At 40.4% G+C, this 20,381-nt stretch overlaps 1 protein-coding gene across 1 annotated transcript; it reads right to left on the bottom strand.

The window, feature by feature from the left end:
• Window positions 1-16,745: 16,745 nt before the first annotated feature.
• ndufs8a (NADH:ubiquinone oxidoreductase core subunit S8a) lies at window positions 16,746-20,119 on the bottom strand. Its single transcript, XM_084686925.1, has 7 exons — window positions 19,988-20,119; window positions 18,988-19,045; window positions 18,817-18,882; window positions 18,517-18,606; window positions 18,143-18,315; window positions 17,532-17,660; window positions 16,746-17,372 (listed from the first exon to the last, which is right to left on the bottom strand). Exons 1-7 carry the CDS (start codon window positions 20,117-20,119, stop codon window positions 17,241-17,243), a joined length of 780 nt encoding a protein of 259 aa, XP_084543051.1. The 3' UTR covers window positions 16,746-17,240.
• Window positions 20,120-20,381: the final 262 nt, after the last annotated feature.

The raw sequence follows: 20,381 nt of genomic DNA, 5'->3' as shown, positions 1-20,381 counted from the left end.
ATTAACACTTCTAAAGACGGTTTGGGGTAGTTATTTTATAATTTCACACTAATCTGGAGCATTTTTTTCGGGATTTAGAGTCATCATAGAGCCAATACCACATAGGTCACCATTTCTGACGGCCGTCAGAATGTGTGACCCACAAACAAAAGGATTTAAGCATGTGTGTTCCCACCCAAACTGCTTCCCATATGTATTTAAACTTCGAAAGATGCTTTGGGGTGGTTATTTCACACTAATCTGGAGCAATTTTTTCGGATTTAGAGTCATCATAGAGCCTGTACCACATAGTTTACCATTTCTGACAGCCGTCAGAATGTGTGACCCACAAACAAAAGGATTTAAGCATGTGTGTTCCCACCCAAACTGCTTCCCAAATGTATTAATACTTCGAAAGACGGTGTGGGGTAGTTATTTGATCATTTCACACTAATTTGGAGCATTTTTTTCGGGATTTAGAGTCATCATAGAGCCAATACCACATAGGTCACAATTTCTGACGGCCGTCAGAATGTGTGACCCACAAACAAAAGGATTTAAGCATGTGTGTTCCCACCCAAACTGCTCCCACCCACGGAAAATAATTCGTTTTTTAAGAACGTTTGTTCCCACCCTATCTGCTTCCCAAATGTATTAACACTTCGAAAAATGCTTTGGGGTAGTTATTTCACACTAATATGGAGCATTTTTTTCGGGATTTAGAGTCATCATAGAGCCAATACCACATAGGTCACCATTTCTGACGGCCGTCAGAATGTGTGACCCACGGAAAATAATTCGTTTTTTAAGAATGTGTGTTCCCACCCTAACCGCTTCCCAAATGTATTAAAACTTCGAAAGATTGTTTGGTGTGGTTATTTCATCAATTCACACTAATCTGGAGCCATGTTTTCGGATTTAGAGTCATCATAGAGCCATACCACATAGGTCACCATTTCTGACGGCCGTCAGAATGTGTGACCCACAAACAAAAGGATTTAAGCATGTGTGTTCCCACCCAAACTACTTCCCATATGTATTTAAACTTCGAAAGATGCTTTGGGGTAGTTATTTCACACTAATCTGGAGCAATTTTTTCGGATTTAGAGTCATCATAGAGCCTGTACCACATAGGTCACTATTTCTGACAGCCGTCAGAATGTGTGACCCACAAACACAAGGATTTAAGCATGTGTGTTCCCACCCAAACTGCTTCCCAAATGTATTAATACTTCGAAAGATGGTGTGGGGTAGTTATTTTATAATTTCACACTAATATGGAGCATTTTTTTTCGGGATTTAGAGTCATCATAGAGCCAATACCACATAGGTCACCATTTCTGACGGCCGTCAGAATTTGTGACCCACAAACAAAAGGATTTAAGCTTGTGTGTTCCCACCCAAACTGCTTCCCATATGTATTTAAACTTCGAAAGATGCTTGGGGTAGTTATTTTATCATTTCACACTAATTTGGAGCATTTTTTTTCGGGATTTAGAGTCATATTAGAACCATGACCACATAGGTCACCATTTCTGACGGCCGTCAGAATGTGTGACCCACAAAAAAATATCGTTTTTTAAAAGAATGTGTGTTCCCACCCTAACTGCTTCCCAAATGTATTAACACTTCGAAAAATGCTTTGGGGTAATTATTTAATCGATTCACATTAATCTGGAGCCGTTGTTTTTGATTTAGAGTCGTCATAGAGCCATTACCACACAGGTCACCATTTCTGACGGCCGTCAGAATGTGTGACCCACAATAAAAGAAATAGTTTTAAGACTGTGTGTCCCCACTGTAACTGCTTTCCAAAGGTATTAAAACTTTCAAAGATGGTTTGGGGTAGTTATTTCATCGATTCACATTAATCTGGAGCCGTTGTTTCTGATTTAGAATCGTGATAGAGCCATTACCACACAGGTCACCATTTCTGACGGCCGTCAGAATGTGTGACCCACAATAATAAAATATGTTTTAAGAATGTTTTTTCCCACCGTAACTGCTTCCTAAAGGTATTACAATTTCGAAAGATCCATTGGGGTAGTTATTTAATCGATTCACATTAATCTGGAGCCGTTCTTTCTGATTTAGAGTCGTCATAGAGGCTTTACCACGCAGGTCACCATTTCTGACGGCCGTCAGAATGTGTGACCCACAACAACAAAAAAGATGTTGTAAGAATGTTTGTTCCCAACGTAACTGCTTCCTAAAGGTATTACAATTTCGAAAGATCCTATTGGGTAGTTATTTAATCAATTCACACTAATCTGGAGCCGTTGTTTCTGATTTAGAGTCGTCATAGAGCCATTACCACGCAGGTCACCATTTCTGACGGCCGTCAGAATGTGTGACGCACAATAAAAAAAAAATATATGTTTCAAGAATGTGTGTTCCCACCGTAACTGCTTCCTAAAGGTATTACAATTTCGAAAGATCGTTTGGGGTAGTTATTTAATCGAATCACATTAAACTTATGCCGTTGTTTCTGATTTAGAGTCGTCATAGAGCCATTTCCACGCAGGTCACCATTTCTGACGGCCGTCAGAATGTGTGACACACAATGAAAGAAAAAGTTTTAAGAATGTGTGTCCCCACCGTAACTGCTTCCCAAAGGTATTAAAACTTATTACAATTTCGAAATATCCTTTGGGGTAGTTATTTAATCGATTCACATCAATCTGGAGCCGTTGTTTTTGATTTAGAGTCGTCATAGAGCCATTACCACACAGGTCACCATTTCTGACGGCCGTCAGAATGTGTGACCCACGATAAAAGAAATAGTTTTAAGACTGTGTTCCCACTGTAACTGCTTCCCAAAGGTAATAAAACTTTCAAAGATGGTTTGGGGTAGTTATTTCATCGATTCACACTCTTGAGCCGTTGTTTCTGATTTAGAGTCGTCATAGAGCCATTACCACATAGGTCACCATGTCTGACGGCCGTCAGAATGTGTGACCCACAATTAAAAAAACATGTTTTAAGAATGTGTGTTCCCACCGTAATTGCTTCCCAAAGGTATTAAAACTTTGAAATATCCTTAGGGTAGTTATTTAATCGATTCACATTAATCCCAAGCCATTTTTTCTTACTTAGAGTCAGCATAGAGCCATTACCACCGAGGTCACCATTTCTGACGGCCGTCAGAATGTGTGACCTACAAAAAAATATATGTTTTAAGAATGTGTGTTCCCACCGTAACTGCCTCCTAAAGGTATTACAATTTCGAAAGATCGTTTGGGGTAGTTATTTAATCGAATCATATTAATTTTGAGCCGTTATTTTTGATTTAGAGTCGTCTTAGAGCCATTACCACACAGGTCACCATTTCTGACGGCCGTCAGAATGTGTGACCCACAAAAAAAAAGTATTTAAAAAATGTGTGTTCCCACCATAACTGCTTCCTAAAGGTATTACAATTTCGAAAGATGGTTTGGGGTAGTTATTTAATCTATTTACATTCATCTTGAGCCGTTGTTTCTGATTTAGAGTCGTCATTGAGCCATTACCACACAGGTCACCATTTCTGACGGCCGTCAGAATGTGTGACAAACAATAAAAGAAAAAATATGTTTTAAGAATGTGTGTTCCCACCGTAACTGCTTCCCAAAGGTATTAAAACGTTCAAAGATGGTTTGGGGTAGTTATTTCATCGATTCACATTAATCTGGAGCCGTTGTTTTTGATTTAGAGTCGTCTTAGAGCCATTACCACCGAGGTCACCATTTCTGACGGCCGTCAGAATGTGTGACCTACAAAAAAATATATGTTTTAAGAATGTTTGTTCCCTCTGTAACTGCTTCCCAAAGGTATTACAATTTTGAAAGATCGTCTGGGGTAGTTATTTTATCGAATCACATTAAACTTGAGCCGTTGTTTCTGATTTAGAGTCGTCATAGAGCCATTTCCACGCAGGTCACCATTTCTGACGGCCGTCAGAATGTGTGACACACAATGAAAGAAAAAGTTTTAAGAATGTGTGTCCCCACCGTAACTGCTTCCCAAAGGTATTAAAACTTATTACAATTTCGAAATATCCTTTGGGGTAGTTATTTAATCGATTCACATCAATCTGGAGCCGTTGTTTTTGATTTAGAGTCGTCATAGAGCCATTACCACACAGGTCACCATTTCTGACGGCCGTCAGAATGTGTGACCCACAATAAAAGAAATAGTTTTAAGACTGTGTGTTCCCACTGTAACTGCTTCCCAAAGGTATTAAAACTTTCAAAGATGGTTTGGGGTAGTTATTTCATCGATTCACATTAATCTGGAGCCGTTGTTTTTGATTTAGAGTCGTCTTAGAGCCATTACCACACAGGTCACCATTTCTGACGGCCGTCAGAATGTGTGACCTACAAAAAAATATATGTTTTAAGAATGTTTGTTCCCTCTGTAACTGCTTCCCAAAGGTATTACAATTTTGAAAGATCGTCTGGGGTAGTTATTTAATCGAATCACATTAAACTTGAGCCGTTGTTTCTGATTTAGAGTCGTCATAGAGCCATTTCCACGCAGGTCACCATTTCTGACGGCCGTCAGAATGTGTGACACACAATGAAAGAAAACGTTTTAAGAATGTGTGTCCCCACCGTAACTGCTTCCCAAAGGTATTAAAACTTATTACAATTTCGAAATATCCTTTGCGGTAGTTATTTAATCAATTCACATCAATCTGGAGCCGTTGTTTTTGATTTAGAGTCGTCATAGAGCCATTACCACACAGGTCACCATTTCTGACGGCCGTCAGAATGTGTGACCCACAATAAAAGAAATAGTTTTAAGACTGTGTGTTCCCACTGTAACTGCTTCCCAGAGGTATTAAAACTTTCAAAGATGGTTTGGGGTAGTTATTTCATCGATTCACATTAATCTGGAGCCGTTGTTTCTGATTTAGAGTCGTCATAGAGCCATTTCCACGCAGGTCACCATTTCTGACGGCCGTCAGAATGTGTGACACACAATGAAAGAAAACGTTTTAAGAATGTGTGTCCCCACCGTAACTGCTTCCCAAAGGTATTAAAACGTATTACAATTTCGAAATATCCTTTGGGGTAGTTATTTAATCGATTCACATTAATCAGGAGCCGTTGTTTTTGATTTAGAGTCGTCATAGAGCCATTACCACACAGGTCACCATTTCTGACGGCCGTTAGAATGTGTGACCCACAAAAAACAAAATGTTTTAAGAATGTGTGTTCCCACCGTAACTGCTTCCTAAAGTTATTAAAACTTTCAAAGATGGTTTGGGGTAGTTATTTCATCGATTCACACTCATCTTGAGCCTTGGTTTCTGATTTAGAGTCTTCATAGAGCCATTACCACACAGGTCACCATTTCTGACGGCCGTCAGAATGTGTGACCCACAATAAAAGAAATAGTTTTAAGAATGTGTGCCCTCTGTAACTGCTTCCTAAAGGTAATAAAACTTTCAAAGATGGTTTGGGGTAGTAGTTTCATCGATTCACACTCATCTTGAGCCGATGTTTCTGATTTAGAGTCGTCATAGAGCCATTACCACATAGGTCACCATTTCTGACGGCCGTCAGAATGTGTGACCCACAATAAAAAAAACATGTTTTAAGAATGTGTGTTTCCACCATAATTGCTTCCCAAAGGTATTAAAACTTTGAAATATCTTTTGGGTAGTTATTTAATCGATTCACGTTAATCCCAAGCCATTTTTTCTTACTTAGAGTCGTCATAGAGCCATTACCACGCAGGTCACCTTTTCTGACGGCCGTCAGAATGTGTGACCCAGCAAAAAAATACATTACAAAAAAAGATTTTATAAGAATGTTTGTTCCCACCGTAACTGCATCCCTAAAGGTATTAAAATTTCGAAAGATGGTTTGGAGTAGTTATTTAATCGATTCACACTAATCTGGAACCATTGTTTCCAATTTAAAGTTGTCGTAAAGTCATTAGCACAGAGGTCTCCATTTCTGACGGCCGTCAGAATGTGTGACCCACCAAAAAAATACATTACAAAAAAAGATTTTATAAGAATGTTTGTTCCCACCGTAAATGCATCCCTAAAGGTATTAAAATTTCGAAAGATGGTTTGGGGTAGTTATTTAATCGATTCACACTAATCTGGAACCATTGTTTCCAATTTAGAATCATCATAGATTCATTACCACAGAGGTCACCATTTCTGACGGCCGTCAGAATGTGTGACCCACAAAAATATTTTTTTTAAGAACGTGTGTTCCCCCCTAACTGCCTCCCAAATGTTTTACAATTTCGAAGACGGTTTGGGGCAGTTATGTAATCGATTAACACTAATCTGGAACCATTGTTTCCGATTTAGTCATCTAAGAGCCATTACAACACAGAGGTCTCCATTTCTGACGGCCTTCAGAATGTGTGACCCTCCAAAAAAATACATTACAAAAAAAGATTTTATAAGAATGTTTTTTTCCCACAGTAACTGCATCCCAATGGGTATTAAAATTTCGAAAATTGGTTTGGGGTAGTTATTAAATCTATTAACACTAATCTGGAACCATTGTTTCCGATTTAGAGTCATGATAGAGCCATTACCACAGAGGTCTCCATTTCTGACGGCCGTCAGAATGTGTGACCCAGCAAAAAAATACATTACAAAAAAATATTTAATAAGAATGTTTGTTCCCACCGTAACTGCCTCCTAAATGTATTACAATTTCGAAGATGGTTTGGGGCAGTTATGTAATCGATTCACACTAATCTGGAACCATTGTTTCCGATTTAGTCATCTAAGAGCCATTACCACAGAGGTCTCTATTTCTGACGGCCGTCAGAATGTGTGACCCTCCAAAAAAATACATTACAAAAAAAGATTTTATAAGAATGTTTTTTCCCACAGTAACTGCATCCCAAAGGGTATTAAAATTTCGAAAGATGGTTTGGGATAGTTATTTAATCGATTCACACTAATCTGGTACCATTGTTTCCGAATAAAAGTCGTCGTAAAGCCATTAGCACAGAGGTCTCCATTTCTGACGGCCGTCAGAATGTGTGACCCACCAAAAAAATACATTACAAAAAAAGATTTTATAAGAATGTTTGTTCCCACCGTAAATGCATCCCTAAAGGTATTACAATTTCGAAAGATGGTTTTGGGTAGTTATTTAATCGATTCACACTAATCTGGAACCATTGTTTCCAATTTAGAATCATCATAGATTCATTACCACAGAGGTCACCATTTCTGACGGCCGTCAGAATGTGTGACCCACAAAACGTTTTTTTTTCAGAATGTTTGTTCCCACCGTAACTGCCTCCTAAATGTATTACAATTTCGAAGATGGTTTGGGGCAGTTATGTAATCGATTCACACTAATCTGGAACCATTGTTTCCGATTTAGTCATCTAAGAGCCATTACCACAGAGGTCTCTATTTCTGACGGCCGTCAGAATGTGTGACCCTCCAAAAAAATACATTACAAAAAAAGATTTTATAAGAATGTTTTTTCCCACAGTAACTGCATCCCAAAGGGTATCAAAATTTCGAAAGATGGTTTGGGGTAGTTATTTAATCGATTCACACTAATCTGGTACCATTGTTTCCGAATTAAAGTCGTCGTAAAGCCATTAGCACAGAGGTCTCCATTTCTGACGGCCTTCAGAATGTGTGACCCACCAAAAAAATACATTACAAAAAAAGATTTTATAAGGATGTTTGTTCCCACCGTAAATGCATCCCTAAAGGTATTACAATTTCGAAAGATGGTTTGGGGTAGTTATTTAATCGATTCACACTAATTTGGAACCATTGTTTCTATTTAGAATCATCATAGATTCATTACCACAGAGGTCACCATTTCTGACGGCCGTCAGAATGTGTGACCCACAAAACGTTTTTTTTTCAGAATGTTTGTTCCCACCGTAACTGCTTCCCAAAGGTATTTAAATTTCGAAAGATGGTTTGGGGTAGTTATTTAATCGATTAACACTAATCTGGAACCATTGTTTCCAATTTAGAGTCATCATAGAGCCATGACCACAGAGGTCTCCATTTCTGACGGCCGTCAGACTGTGTGACCCACAAAAACTTTTTTTTTAAGAACGTGTGTTCCCCCCTAACTGCCTCCCAAAGGTATTACAATTTCGAAGATGGTTTGGGGCAGTTATTTATTCGATTCACACTAATCTGGAACCATTGTTTCGGATTTAAAGTCATCTTAGAGCCATTGCCACAGAGGTCACCATTTCTGACGGCCGTCAGAATGTGTGACCCAGCCAAAAAATACATTACAAAAAAAGATTTTATAAGAATGTTTGTTCCCACCGTAACTGCATCCCTAAAGGTATTAACATTTCGAAAGATGGTTTGGAGTAGTTATTTAATCGATTCACACTAATCTGGAACCATTGTTTCCAATTTAGAATCATCATAGATTCATTACCACAGAGGTCACCATTTCTGACGGCCGTCAGAATGTGTGACCCACAAAAATATTTTTGTTAAGAACGTTTGTTCCCCCCCTAACTGCCTCCCAAATGTATTACAATTTCGAAGATGGTTTGATGCAGTTATGTAATCGATTCACACTAATCTGGAACCATTGTTTCCGATTTAGTCATCTAAGAGCCATTACAACAGAGAGGTCTACATTTCTGACGGCCGTCAGAATGTGTGACCCTCCAAAAAAATACATTACAAAAAAAGATTTGATAAGAATGTTTTTTTCCCACAGTAACTGCATCCCAAAGGGTATTAAAATTTCGAAAGATGGTTTGGGGTAGTTATTTAATCGATTCACACTAATCTGGTACCATTGTTTCCAAATTAAAGTCGTCGTAAAGCCATTAGCACAGAGGTCTCCATTTCTGACGGCCGTCAGAATGTGTGACCCACCAAAAAAATACATTACAAAAAAAGATTTTATAAGAATGTTTGTTCCCACCGTAAATGCATCCCTAAAGGTATTAAAATTTCGAAAGATGGTTTGGGGTAGTTATTTAATCGATTCACACTAATCTGGAACCATTGTTTTCAATTTAGAATCATCATAGATTCATTACCACAGAGGTCACCATTTCTGACGGCCGTCAGAATGTGTGACCCACAAAACGTTTTTTTTTCAGAATGTTTGTTCCCACCGTAACTGCTTCCCAAAGGTATTCAAATTTCGAAAGATGGTTTGGGGTAGTTATTAAATCGATTAACACTAATCTGGAACCATTGTTTCCAATTTAGAGTCATCATAGAGCCATGACCACAGAGGTCTCTATTTCTGACGGCCGTCAGAATGTGTGACCCACAAAAACATTTTTTTTAAGAACGTGTGTTCCCCCCTAACTGCCTCCCAAAGGTATTACAATTTCGAAGATGGTTTGGGGCAGTTATTTAATCGATTCACACTAATCTGGAACCATTGCTTCGGATTAAAGTCATCATAGAGCCATTACCACAGAGGTCACCATTTCTGACGGCCGTCAGAATGTGTGACCCACAAAAACATTTTTTTTAAGAACGTGTGTTCCCCCCCTAACTGCCTCCCAAAGGTATTACAATTTCGAAGATGGTTAGGGGCAGTTATTTATTCGATTCACACTAATCTGGAACCATTATTTCCAATTTAGAATCATCATAGATTCATTACCACAGAGGTCTCCATTTCTGACGGCCGTCAGAATGTGTGACCCACAAAAATATATTTTTTAAGAATGTGTGTTCCCCCCCTAACTGCCTCCCAAATGTATTACAATTTCGAAGATGGTTTGGGGCAGTTATGTAATCGATTCATACTAATCTGGAACCATTGTTTCCGATTTAGTAATCTAAGAGCCATTACCACAGAGGTCTCCATTTCTGACGGGCGTCAGAATGTGTGACCCTCCAAAAAAAAACATTACAAAAAAAGATTTTATAAGAATGTTTTTTCCCACAGTAACTGCATCCCAAAGGGTATTAAAATTTCGAAAGATGGTTTGGGGTAGTTATTTAATCGATTCACACTAATCTGGAACCATTGTTTCCGATTTAGAATCATCTTAGATTCATTACCACAGAGGTCACCATTTCTGACTGCCAGATTAGTGTGAATCTATTACATAACTATCCTAAACCATCTTTCGAAGTTTTAATACCTTTGGGAAGCAGTTGTGGTGGGAACACATATTCTTAAAAAAGTAGGCTATATATATTTTTTGTGGGTCACACATTCTGACGGCCGTCAGAAATGGTGACCTCAGTGGTAATGCTCTATGATGACTCTAAATCAGAAACAATGGCTCCAGATTAGTGTGATTCGATGAAATAACTACCCCAAACCATCAATTGAAGTTTTAATACCTTTGGGAAGCAGTTACGGTGGGAACAAACATTCTTATAAAATATTGTTTTAGTATTGTATTTTGCTGGGTCACACATTCTGACGGCCAGAAATGGTGACCTCTGTGGTAATGGCTCTAGATGACTCTAAATTGGAAACGATGATTCCAGATTAATGTGAATCGACTTAATAACTACCCCAAACCATCCTTCGAAATTTTAATACCTTTGGGAAGCAGTTACGGTAGGAACAACATTCTTTAAAAAAAAGGTTTTGTGGGTCACACATTCTGACGGCCGTCATAAATGGTCAGAAATGCTGATCTCTGTGGTAATGGCTTTATGATGACTCTAAATCTGAAAAAATGGCTCCACATTTTTGTGAATTGATTAAATAACTTCCCCAAACCATCTGTCGAAGTTTTAATACCTTTGGGAAGCAAAGTAAAAACATTATACCTCCAAAGGTCTAAGTTTCTTGACATTTTGTACAGATATGTATCATTGACGTATTTAAAAATGTTACTGAAGGCAATTGAATCAAGTAGCTACAAAATGGCTGAAAGGGGTGTATTTATGTAAATGTACACATTGCCTCAATATGTTTGTGTCACTTAATGAAATGTATTTTTGAAGGATGGTTCAAACCTAATAAGCTTTAAGGTGACATGCCTCTGAAGTACCACGCACAGTTTCACCTTGATATGTCAAAATATGACTGAATTACAGATGTTTGAACTTGGACCAAATATGACAATTCTCGCCAGCTTTTTTTCTATCCAATTTTTAAAACGCGAGTCTCTCATGCATGTGAATGGCCGAGACAGCTGAGATGTTGAGCTGGTAAGCAAAATGTTATAAGTTCAAACACCGTCAGAGGCGTAGGTTTTTATTTTTATTTTTTATTTTGACAAAGCGGTTTCTAGTCTTCCGATAAATCCTCCGGTTGTACAACATAGCAATGCGTGTTTATTTGAGCCCATCACAACACTCCAATCATCTGTTTAGCGAGACGGTCCACACTGTAAAACAAGCCAGGTTTACCACAGTACCTAGCTACTTGTAGTCCACGCATGGTAGAGATAACGCTCATGGTTATCTCTAATGAAGTACATTGATTGTTCAGGTGGATCACTTGTCTGTTGCACAAATTCATTTCAGTAACCTAAGCCAGGACACATCCCCACTGAAAAAAAACTATAAGTAAGTTATTCTTTACAGCAGCAACCCAGTCATCCCGTTGTCCCATTTTCCTAGGAAATGTACAAGCAGTTTGAACTTTGGCTGAATCTAACAACGCTTACTATAGGAGAAACAGCTTACATTTTAATATACTTACTGAACATACACATTCAACAATGAGAATAGCTCAACGGGCTGAGATGGATACCTGTAAAGTATGATGTAGTAGGTTCGAATCCAGCCACATCGAGTCTGTCCTAAATTTGAATATATGTTTAAACAGGACAACATCCTTCTGAAACTAATAATTTCAATTTATTATGTCAAAAGATCATTGAATCACAGCTGTTTAAACTTTGGCCGAATCTAACAAGCAATGCAACAGGATACGGCTCTTTTTTTTGTTCACAGAAACTGACCAGAAAGTCTCAGTTTTGCGGGTAGCTCAATGGGTTGAAACGTTGTCCTGCAAAGTGTGAACTCACAGGTTCTAATCGAGGCACAGTCTTTTGGCCTGTCATCATTTTGATTACTTGTTTAATAAAACAGGCAGACATCATTCTGAAATACCATGCGCAATTTCATGCAATTTAGCCTTGAAATGTCAACCTTTTCTTAACCTTTGTTCCAAAGCTGACCAAAAACGAATTCTCATATCACGCAGTCGAAGCACAGCAAGATAATCCAATAGTATGAACCTTCAAGGCCGGAGACCCCGGAGGCCCCGGAGAGCCGGAGAGCTTCAGTTTCAGGACCGCAGTTTCAGGACCGCAGTTCTAGGAACCTCGTTCTAACTGACACAGCGCCACGTAGCGAATGGGATAAACATTTGCATTTTCAGAATGTGTCTGCATTATTGGACTCAAATGAAATTAATAATCAATCATCCTATTTGCATTTTAATTTTCTTCTTCAAGACTGCTCATTCTTTCAATCAAACAAAATGAAAACGAAAAAGACATTTGAAATTTTATTTTCTAAATATGCCCCAACAAATAGATACCAAATTCAATTTGAAATGTAAAATTTGAAAATTAAAATTTTAAGAACGTGGCTGCAAAATCGTAGCCTGGTCCTCATACATTTCATTTGTACAGAGGGTCGACAAACGTTAACTTCCTTGAAGGCGGGTCTTCTGTTAAAGTTTAAAACTATTTGATCCGCCCAGAACCACTCTGATTTGCCATAACCAATCGCAAGCGTTCGCCTTAGCCAACTCCTTCACCACTACTGTAAGGAGCTACCTGCCGTAGCTGGAAAATCAAACTTTTCCCGAACCGTTTCTGGAAACCGACTTCAGAGCCGAGCTCCCAGACCTAGTACAGAAGCAAAATCCAAATTGAGCGGAAGTACGTAGGAGGGCAGAGCCAGGCTAGCAAAATCGTGACCACAATTCAATTTAATGCATTTCCAGAAATGCATTTTCATTTCAAGAACGTGGCTGCAAAATCGTGACCACAATTCAAATGCAAATGCGTTTCCAGAAAAATGCATTTTCATTTTAAGAACGTGGCTGCAAAATCGTGACCACAATTAAAAGACCGAGTTACCCATCTTGTTCGGTATGGGGCGGTGGCATACGCCGGACAGCTCCGCTTTTTCCTTTATTTTTAAACCATTTAATAAATAGCTTTCAATGGACTGTAATGGGATTTTGATGGTTGGTCGTTTGAGGCTCCACAGCCTCAAACTATGGCAACCTCATTAATATGTACTTCTGTGACGGCAGAGTATGCAGCCAAACTCTTATGACTTGTTCTACTCGGTCACGGGAGTTGAGGGGTGATTGTCATTGTTTGACAATTAATCAAACCAAACAATGTAGCCTATATCTTGAATCTGCCCTGAGAGTCAACCTTGTGTCTTGCCTCTCTAACATTACACATTTGTGGTTGACATTGAGTGACTGCAAAAGCCATAGCAAATAGAATATAATATAACTTCACTTTCCAGAACTTTGTGGTGTCAGACACATACATAATGTAGCAGGCATGTGCAGTATTTACAGGTATATGTGTAATGGTTCGTTTGAATGCTCTACTAAAGATCTGGGATGGGGCTTCAGTGAACAACCGGTCGACTCCACAAGTTATCAAAAGAGAGTAGTCAATTTATTGTAACAATAAAACATACAGCAGGTATTCAAGGGCGAGTGCCACTGATGAATATGATGTCTAGATAGCCCAGCTAACCACACTAACAGGCACTGCAAGTATACACAAACCATCAACAAGATGCAATGAGTGAGCACACGCACACAAAAGGAAACAGCAGTGAGGTTTCACAACAATCAATACTTATAGCCAAAACATAGCTGGGCATAAATACGAACCATCTAATCAGGGTCCTCACCGTACACCCGCAATTAGACCAAACAATTCATACACAGGTTAAAAAGATACAATAAAACAGGGGATCGCAGTATAACCAGTTCGTATTACCCACGTCACACGGTTCACAAAGCCTTACGAAGCCCACCAATGTCCGCGCCCTCTGCTTTGCCAACATGCCCCTTTAAGTCCTTAATTGTCCTTAATTGGCGTCAATTATCCACTGAAGAGGCTGCTCAGCAAGTCTGGTCACCCATTGGAGGGGCCGGGGGTTTGGCAGGCGTGCGCGATGCTCGGCAGGTCGTAGTCCACCCACTTCCTCTGTTGGCAGCGATACTCCGAGAGAAAGACAAACATTACAATTACATGTATTACATATGAAAGATGATCTGATCCACTGATGTGGTCAATGTTTTGAGTCATGTCCGTCCAATACAAAACATCATCTAGCATGCCCATCCACACCAAAGGAAGCATCCTCATGCAGCCCATCCACCGTAGAGGATCAAGCGGTGGATCCTCCGCAGCACAACCATCCCAAATCACTCAAAGAAAATGTTTTTTTTTTGAAGATGATGATGATGATGATATTAATTACATTAAAGTATAACAGATTAAAGTTAAACTTGTATTTCCTCAGATAACTTTGATATTTATGTATAATAGAGCATAGAATAAAATAATAAAACGAATCACAGAATACGTACATTGCATAAGTATTTTGACAGAACCCTGTGTGTGGAATTTAATTATCTGCAGTATGAATCAAGGATTTACTCATGTTCAGTAGTTGTATTCCCAACAGATGTGGTTACATTCTGTTAAAGGCACTAGAGATATTCCACAAACACAAGCCTAGCATGTGCTTTTAGTTTTTCCAGATGGTAGTGCATGACGCAGGAAAGTAAGGGCAGCATCATCAAGACTTCAACACTTCATGTAGGCAAACTGGAGTTGATCTTCCAGGTTCTGGATTGTCTGTTGTAGTTACAAAAGTATCAGACATTCAAAGCTCTTCATCACCGCTGATGTCAGAGCTACTGGTTGGAAGTAATTGGGAAGTCTGGGTCTGCTCTTCTTTGGAACAAGGCAGAGGTCTTCCAAAGACCTGGAACTGTGTGTTCCTCCAAGGACCAGTTGAACGGTTCACAGAGGACAGGGCCAGTTGTTGTAGCAGGTCTCCAGGAGCTTGTTATTACTGATGTTATCAGGACATAATGCTAGGTTGACTTTGGCTCTTTGGTGAAGTTAAGCATATCAAAGCAACTCTAGAACGTGTTCAGAGTATCTGCAAAGGTGCCACAATCCTTAAGGCTCATGTTGCAAGGTGTACATTGGTTCTCTGTGGTCCCAGAAAACTTTTAAGGCCACTCCAGGCATCACACATCTGTCCACATTGATATATTTTCCTCCTTTTCTTTAAGCTATTTTAGCTTCCTTAATTTGCTAAGGCCTACTTCATTTTATCACATTTATATATTTTCCACATTTTCTTTGGACTATTTTATCTTCCTTATTTGCTTACTTCATTTGATCAAATTACACTGGATCTTGACACCTATGGAATATGTACATTTATTTCAAATTTTATGTGATTATAATTTCTTTAATTATCCTATGTTTATTATTCGAACATATTTTCAAATATTATACCTTTCTATATAATTGTCTCATTAACCATCATCACATATGCCAGAGTTTTCCTGTTTCTTGACTCTCGCAAACCATTCAAGTATATTGTTGCGATCTAGTGACATCGTTAAGTGGCGCTGTCGGGGTCCCAGAACTGCGGTCCTGAAACTGCAGCTCTCCGGGGTCTATTGCTATTTTCAGATTTTAAGCATGGTCAGCTATCCTCATTCAGGTTTTCAGCATTCTCACTGCTGTTTCACAGGAACAGCCGTTTCTAGTTTATTTACTTGTCTGTTCGGAGTTCTGTTTTCATAATACTTGTACTAGCATTTTCTTTCACTTATCCCGGACAATAGGACAAGCCTTAAGGCCGTTATATGGTACTCCGTACTTCACGATTACGGACATATGGGAAGGGCCTACACATAGATGGAACGCCCCGGAACACCCTCTCCGTCGTCTCCGGGGCCCTCGGAGAGCTCTCCCGTGCACAGTTGAAATTCCTGTCGATCCGTCATGCCGTGCTGTACAGCGACGGATACCCCTTGGCCTTGATTGGTCCGCTGTTAGCTGCCATCGTTCACTGTGTGTGAGGAAAGCCGGGAGGTGGTAAATAAACACTCGACGACGACGCTGACGACTTCGACAGAAAGGCGTTTTCTCTAAGGTCGTCTCCTTGAAAGACGTCTGTGATGAGACCCTCTAGGAGAGAAAGTTTATTGTGAGCTAGTTTATGCTCTACTCTAGCGAATTCATAGAGAATTCCTTGCCATTGCACAACAACATACATATTACCCAGCAATCATCATTGCTAATCACAATACCAAAGAAAATAAGAACGTATTCATTTCATGGAATCGTTTTTTAATAGTTTCTAGAGTGTATATAAGATAAGTATATTATTTTGTTATAGAGTGCTACTATTTTCCCCTATTTTTTCGTCTGACTAGTGAAAGCTGGTAGGAGGGTCACACGTGTGATGAGAGGTGGGAGATAAACAACGACGATTTCTAACTTACAAAGACGCAACAAAGCAACGTGTTTTCGACAAAAAACCGCTTCACCTAGTAACTGTTCTGTTGAATTGTTATCAGCACTCCCAGCCTTCGGAGAACCATAAAGGCAACATAAATGTTAATTAATCCGTCCTATCTGGCGGCCCGCCCATCCGTAATGGAGTCTGAGTACCATACTGGCACCTTTAATGTTGATCACTGCATACTCATTGCAGTTAGGCCCTGTAAGTATTGCCCCCCCCCCCCCCCCCAACACACACACACAACCTGTTTCCCTGTCCATAATTCTGTATAGCTGGCCTGCATACAATAAAGGCTTAGGAAAAAAGACACCGTAGACAGTTTGAAAACTTAGGACAGAACATTAATTTATTCTTCATCGTTCGAAGTCCACAAGTATTTAACCTTTGTACAATTCTCATGACGACAACAACCCCCACCACTTCACATGGAACCTGTAAGCGCTTATCGTAGAAATGCCACTAGGGCCCCCGAGTCTGTGTCTGAAAGGAGCTGGAACGATCAACACCTCTCTGTCTGTGGTGAACTAGTGACCTGGGACACTGAAGCAGACGACAGGCTACAGAAACAGTGATACCCTTACCTGGATCATCAGTACAGTATTGGACGTGTGCGTCTTTGTCATAGAGGCTTTAAGGTATCTGTACAATATACATGAGTATGTGTGCATGTGTTTATGCAGAAGTCAGTCTGTGAGTGATTTGTAATATTTTTTGTTGTAGTAAATCATGTTGGCCTGTGTATACATTTTGCTGTGTTTGTTTAGGTGTGTGTGCATACGTGCATGTGTTTACACGAGTATGTGTGATTATCTTCCTATCGATAGAGGTAATCAGCCTGTATGTTGGCGGCGATCTCTGCTTCCCACTTGTCCCCGTTGTTCAGCAGCTTCTCTTTGTTGTACAGCAGCTCCTCGTGGGTCTCTGTGGAGAACTCAAAGTTGGGGCCCTGGAAAAGAGAGAGGGGGGGGAAAGGAGTGAGAGGAGTGGGGATAGAGAGAGCGAGGTAGCACATACATTAGAAAGCTGCGTGGTATTTGGAAGCTCGAGATATAGAACGGCACATGCTTTCTGCCGTCGCTCTCTCAAACGGCGTCCTCTCTCTCACCTCCACTATGGCATCCACTGGGCAAGCCTCCTGGCAGAAGCCACAGTAGATGCATTTGGTCATGTCGATGTCGTAACGAGTCGTCCTCCTGCTGCCGTCTGAGCGTGGCTCCGCCTCAATGGTGATGGCCTGGGGGGGGGACATCAGGGGGAGTGTCAGAGTTAGGTGGGGTTGGACATTTATGTCAACAGGTTTGGGTGTTTAGGCAAATGTCCTCACAGAGCTTATGCTATGTGTGATGTAGGGAGTCAGATGGCTGAGCGGTTTGGGACTCGGGCTAGTAATATGAAGGTTGCTAGATCAATTCTGGGCTGTGCCAAATGACGTTGTGTCCTTGGGCAAGGCACTTCACCCTACTTGCCTCGGGGGATTGTCCCTGTACTTACGGTAAGTCGCTCTGGATAAGAGCGTCTGCTAAATAACTAAATGTAAATGTGTATGTGGGTGCAAGTGGGTATGTAGTGTGAAAATACGTTGTCAGGGCAGATAGCCTCACACAGGTTAGTGAAGGACAGTGTAAGAGTGTGTGTGTGTGTGTGTGTGTGTATACCTGGGTGGTGCAGATGCTGTCGCACAGCTTATGGAATGAAAGTGTGTGATTGTGTCTTTACCTGGGCGGGGCAGATAGCCTCACACAGCTTGCAGGCAATGCAGCGCTCCTCTCCGGAGGGGTACCTGCGGAGGGCATGCTCGCCACGGAAACGTGGAGAGAGAGGCCCCTTCTCAAATGGGTAGTTGATGGTGGCGGGCTCTCTGAACAGGTAGCTCATAGTCATACCCAGCCCTGGGAAAAAAACGTAAGGGATGTCGACAAAGCAGATAAATTCACCCAAAAATAGAACTAAATGAGTAAGTGACTTACGATAGTGAGCCAACTCTGTATTTGTATTATGCTACTTATCTTAGTATGTCTACTCTGTTATGGAGAAACCCTGTGTTTCGTCAAATAAACAGACAAATTAAAATCCCAGAGTCAAAGTTTCACCTCTGAAGAGCTCTGTCCACAGTAGCGTCTGAGCTGCTCTGTCTGTGATGGACTTCATGTCTGTGGGCACGTCCTGAGCATTGACATACTCTGGCGAGGGAGAGGGGAAAAAGACAGAGGAGGCAGGAGAGGGGGAGGCAGGATGAAAAAGGTGAGAAGGGTAACAGAGTAAAACTATTATGAACAAGAGTAAATATCAAGTGTCAGCAAGATTCAACCTAATGACAAATATGGCAGAGGACTGGAAATTGTTTATGTGGCGAGTTGAAACTAGTGGACAGCCGTGTGCTAGCTACTTACTGAAGCTCTCTCTCTGGGCGCTGACACTGAATGGACGCACCAGACTCTGACTGGCCGCAAAGGTGCCTGAGGAAAAATGTCACAATGTCAATGAGGGTCCATAGTATACCACAGAGATGGGAGAACAGGATTTTAGCTAGTTATTCTTCAGTGTCATTCTTTACTTCTTACCCGGCCTGGACGCAGAGTAAAGCACACGTAACGCCGCAGACATCACGCCGGGTAAACGCTGAAACCACGGGGGAAATGGTGGCATTTCAGTTGTGTGTTCAAGGTATGCATAATAAATACAGCATGTGAAAGTTGTCGGGGTGATTGTTGACAGTGGGAGAAAGGCAATGACATAACGAACAATGTCATTAAAGTGTAGATAAACAGATTGCTGAGAAGAGTCATTGCCGAAAGGTGACCGTACTGGCAGCCACTAATGCAGCCACTGCAGCTTGTTTGTACTATGTAATTGTTGACAACATCGACTTGAAACTAACACCTTTATTTATACAGCCATATAACCGATCTTCAAACACTACAATCATACGTCGTTATAACGTAATATTTAGTGCTTCAAATTCCACAATTAAAACATTGACTGCTTGGCAAATGCAGTGTCTTTGTTGAATATGACAAAATAGCAAGCTTGTGAGATTAAACAGTCCACCTTAGCTGACACCCATGGGGCAGTTGACTTGAGGACACGGGGGTAGTTAGTTCGTTACAAAACGCCAGCACCAAATTTCCCCGACAGCTCACTGCTTCCACTACAATGCCCGTGCAAACCAAGCAAAACAATGCTAACTTTCGCTAAATAGCCAGGTTAAGCTGCTGGTTGTCTTGGTTGACATTTACCTCATCTTGCAGTCAATGTACAGTTCACAGCTGCTACTATACCGGCAAAATGTGTCAAATGGGCTAAGCTAAGTGCTACTGCTAACGCATTTTAAGCCTGTATTCAGTCGACAGCGCATTCGTGTTGGCTAGCTGAAGTTAGCTGGTTGTAAAATCCTCAAGGACTTTTCCAATGACTGGATAAATGTCCTTTCCGTGGACAATACAACGGCTCTATACTCTTGAAATAAGTGTACTTGTTTAATTGAGTACGTCCTTTAGGGACTATATTGCATTTGAACCGTCCAAATAAACGATCTACCAGAAAATTATTTTAAAAACTCACCGGGTTGTCGCTATTTGGCCTTCTAAACCAGAACAGCGGACGATCTAGGGGAACGTAATTTGCGTGCACAGGAAATGTTAAAGCGTTATGACACGTCCATACGTCACGTAATCGACATCCCCAAATCTTCATATTTGTTGTGGCACCTTAGCAGTGACGTTAAAATGTCATTTAGTTAGAGATTTTGTACGTACATATTATAGATCACATTTACATAGCATACAATTCTTAAATCAAAGATATGCCCATTCCTATCAACCTGAGAAATATAATTCTATCTCTGTCTCTCTCTCTCTCACACACACACACACACACACACACACACACACACACACACACACACACACGCAAAATGCCTGATAAGGGGTTTTGCCGATTACATGAAATGAAGCAA

The sequence above is a fragment of the Hypomesus nipponensis genome, chromosome 22 (genome assembly GCF_054491055.1).
Source record: "Hypomesus nipponensis isolate SF chromosome 22, ASM5449105v1, whole genome shotgun sequence".
Taxonomy (NCBI): Eukaryota; Metazoa; Chordata; class Actinopteri; order Osmeriformes; family Osmeridae; genus Hypomesus; species Hypomesus nipponensis.
This window is presented reverse-complemented; position numbering and strand designations above follow the sequence as displayed.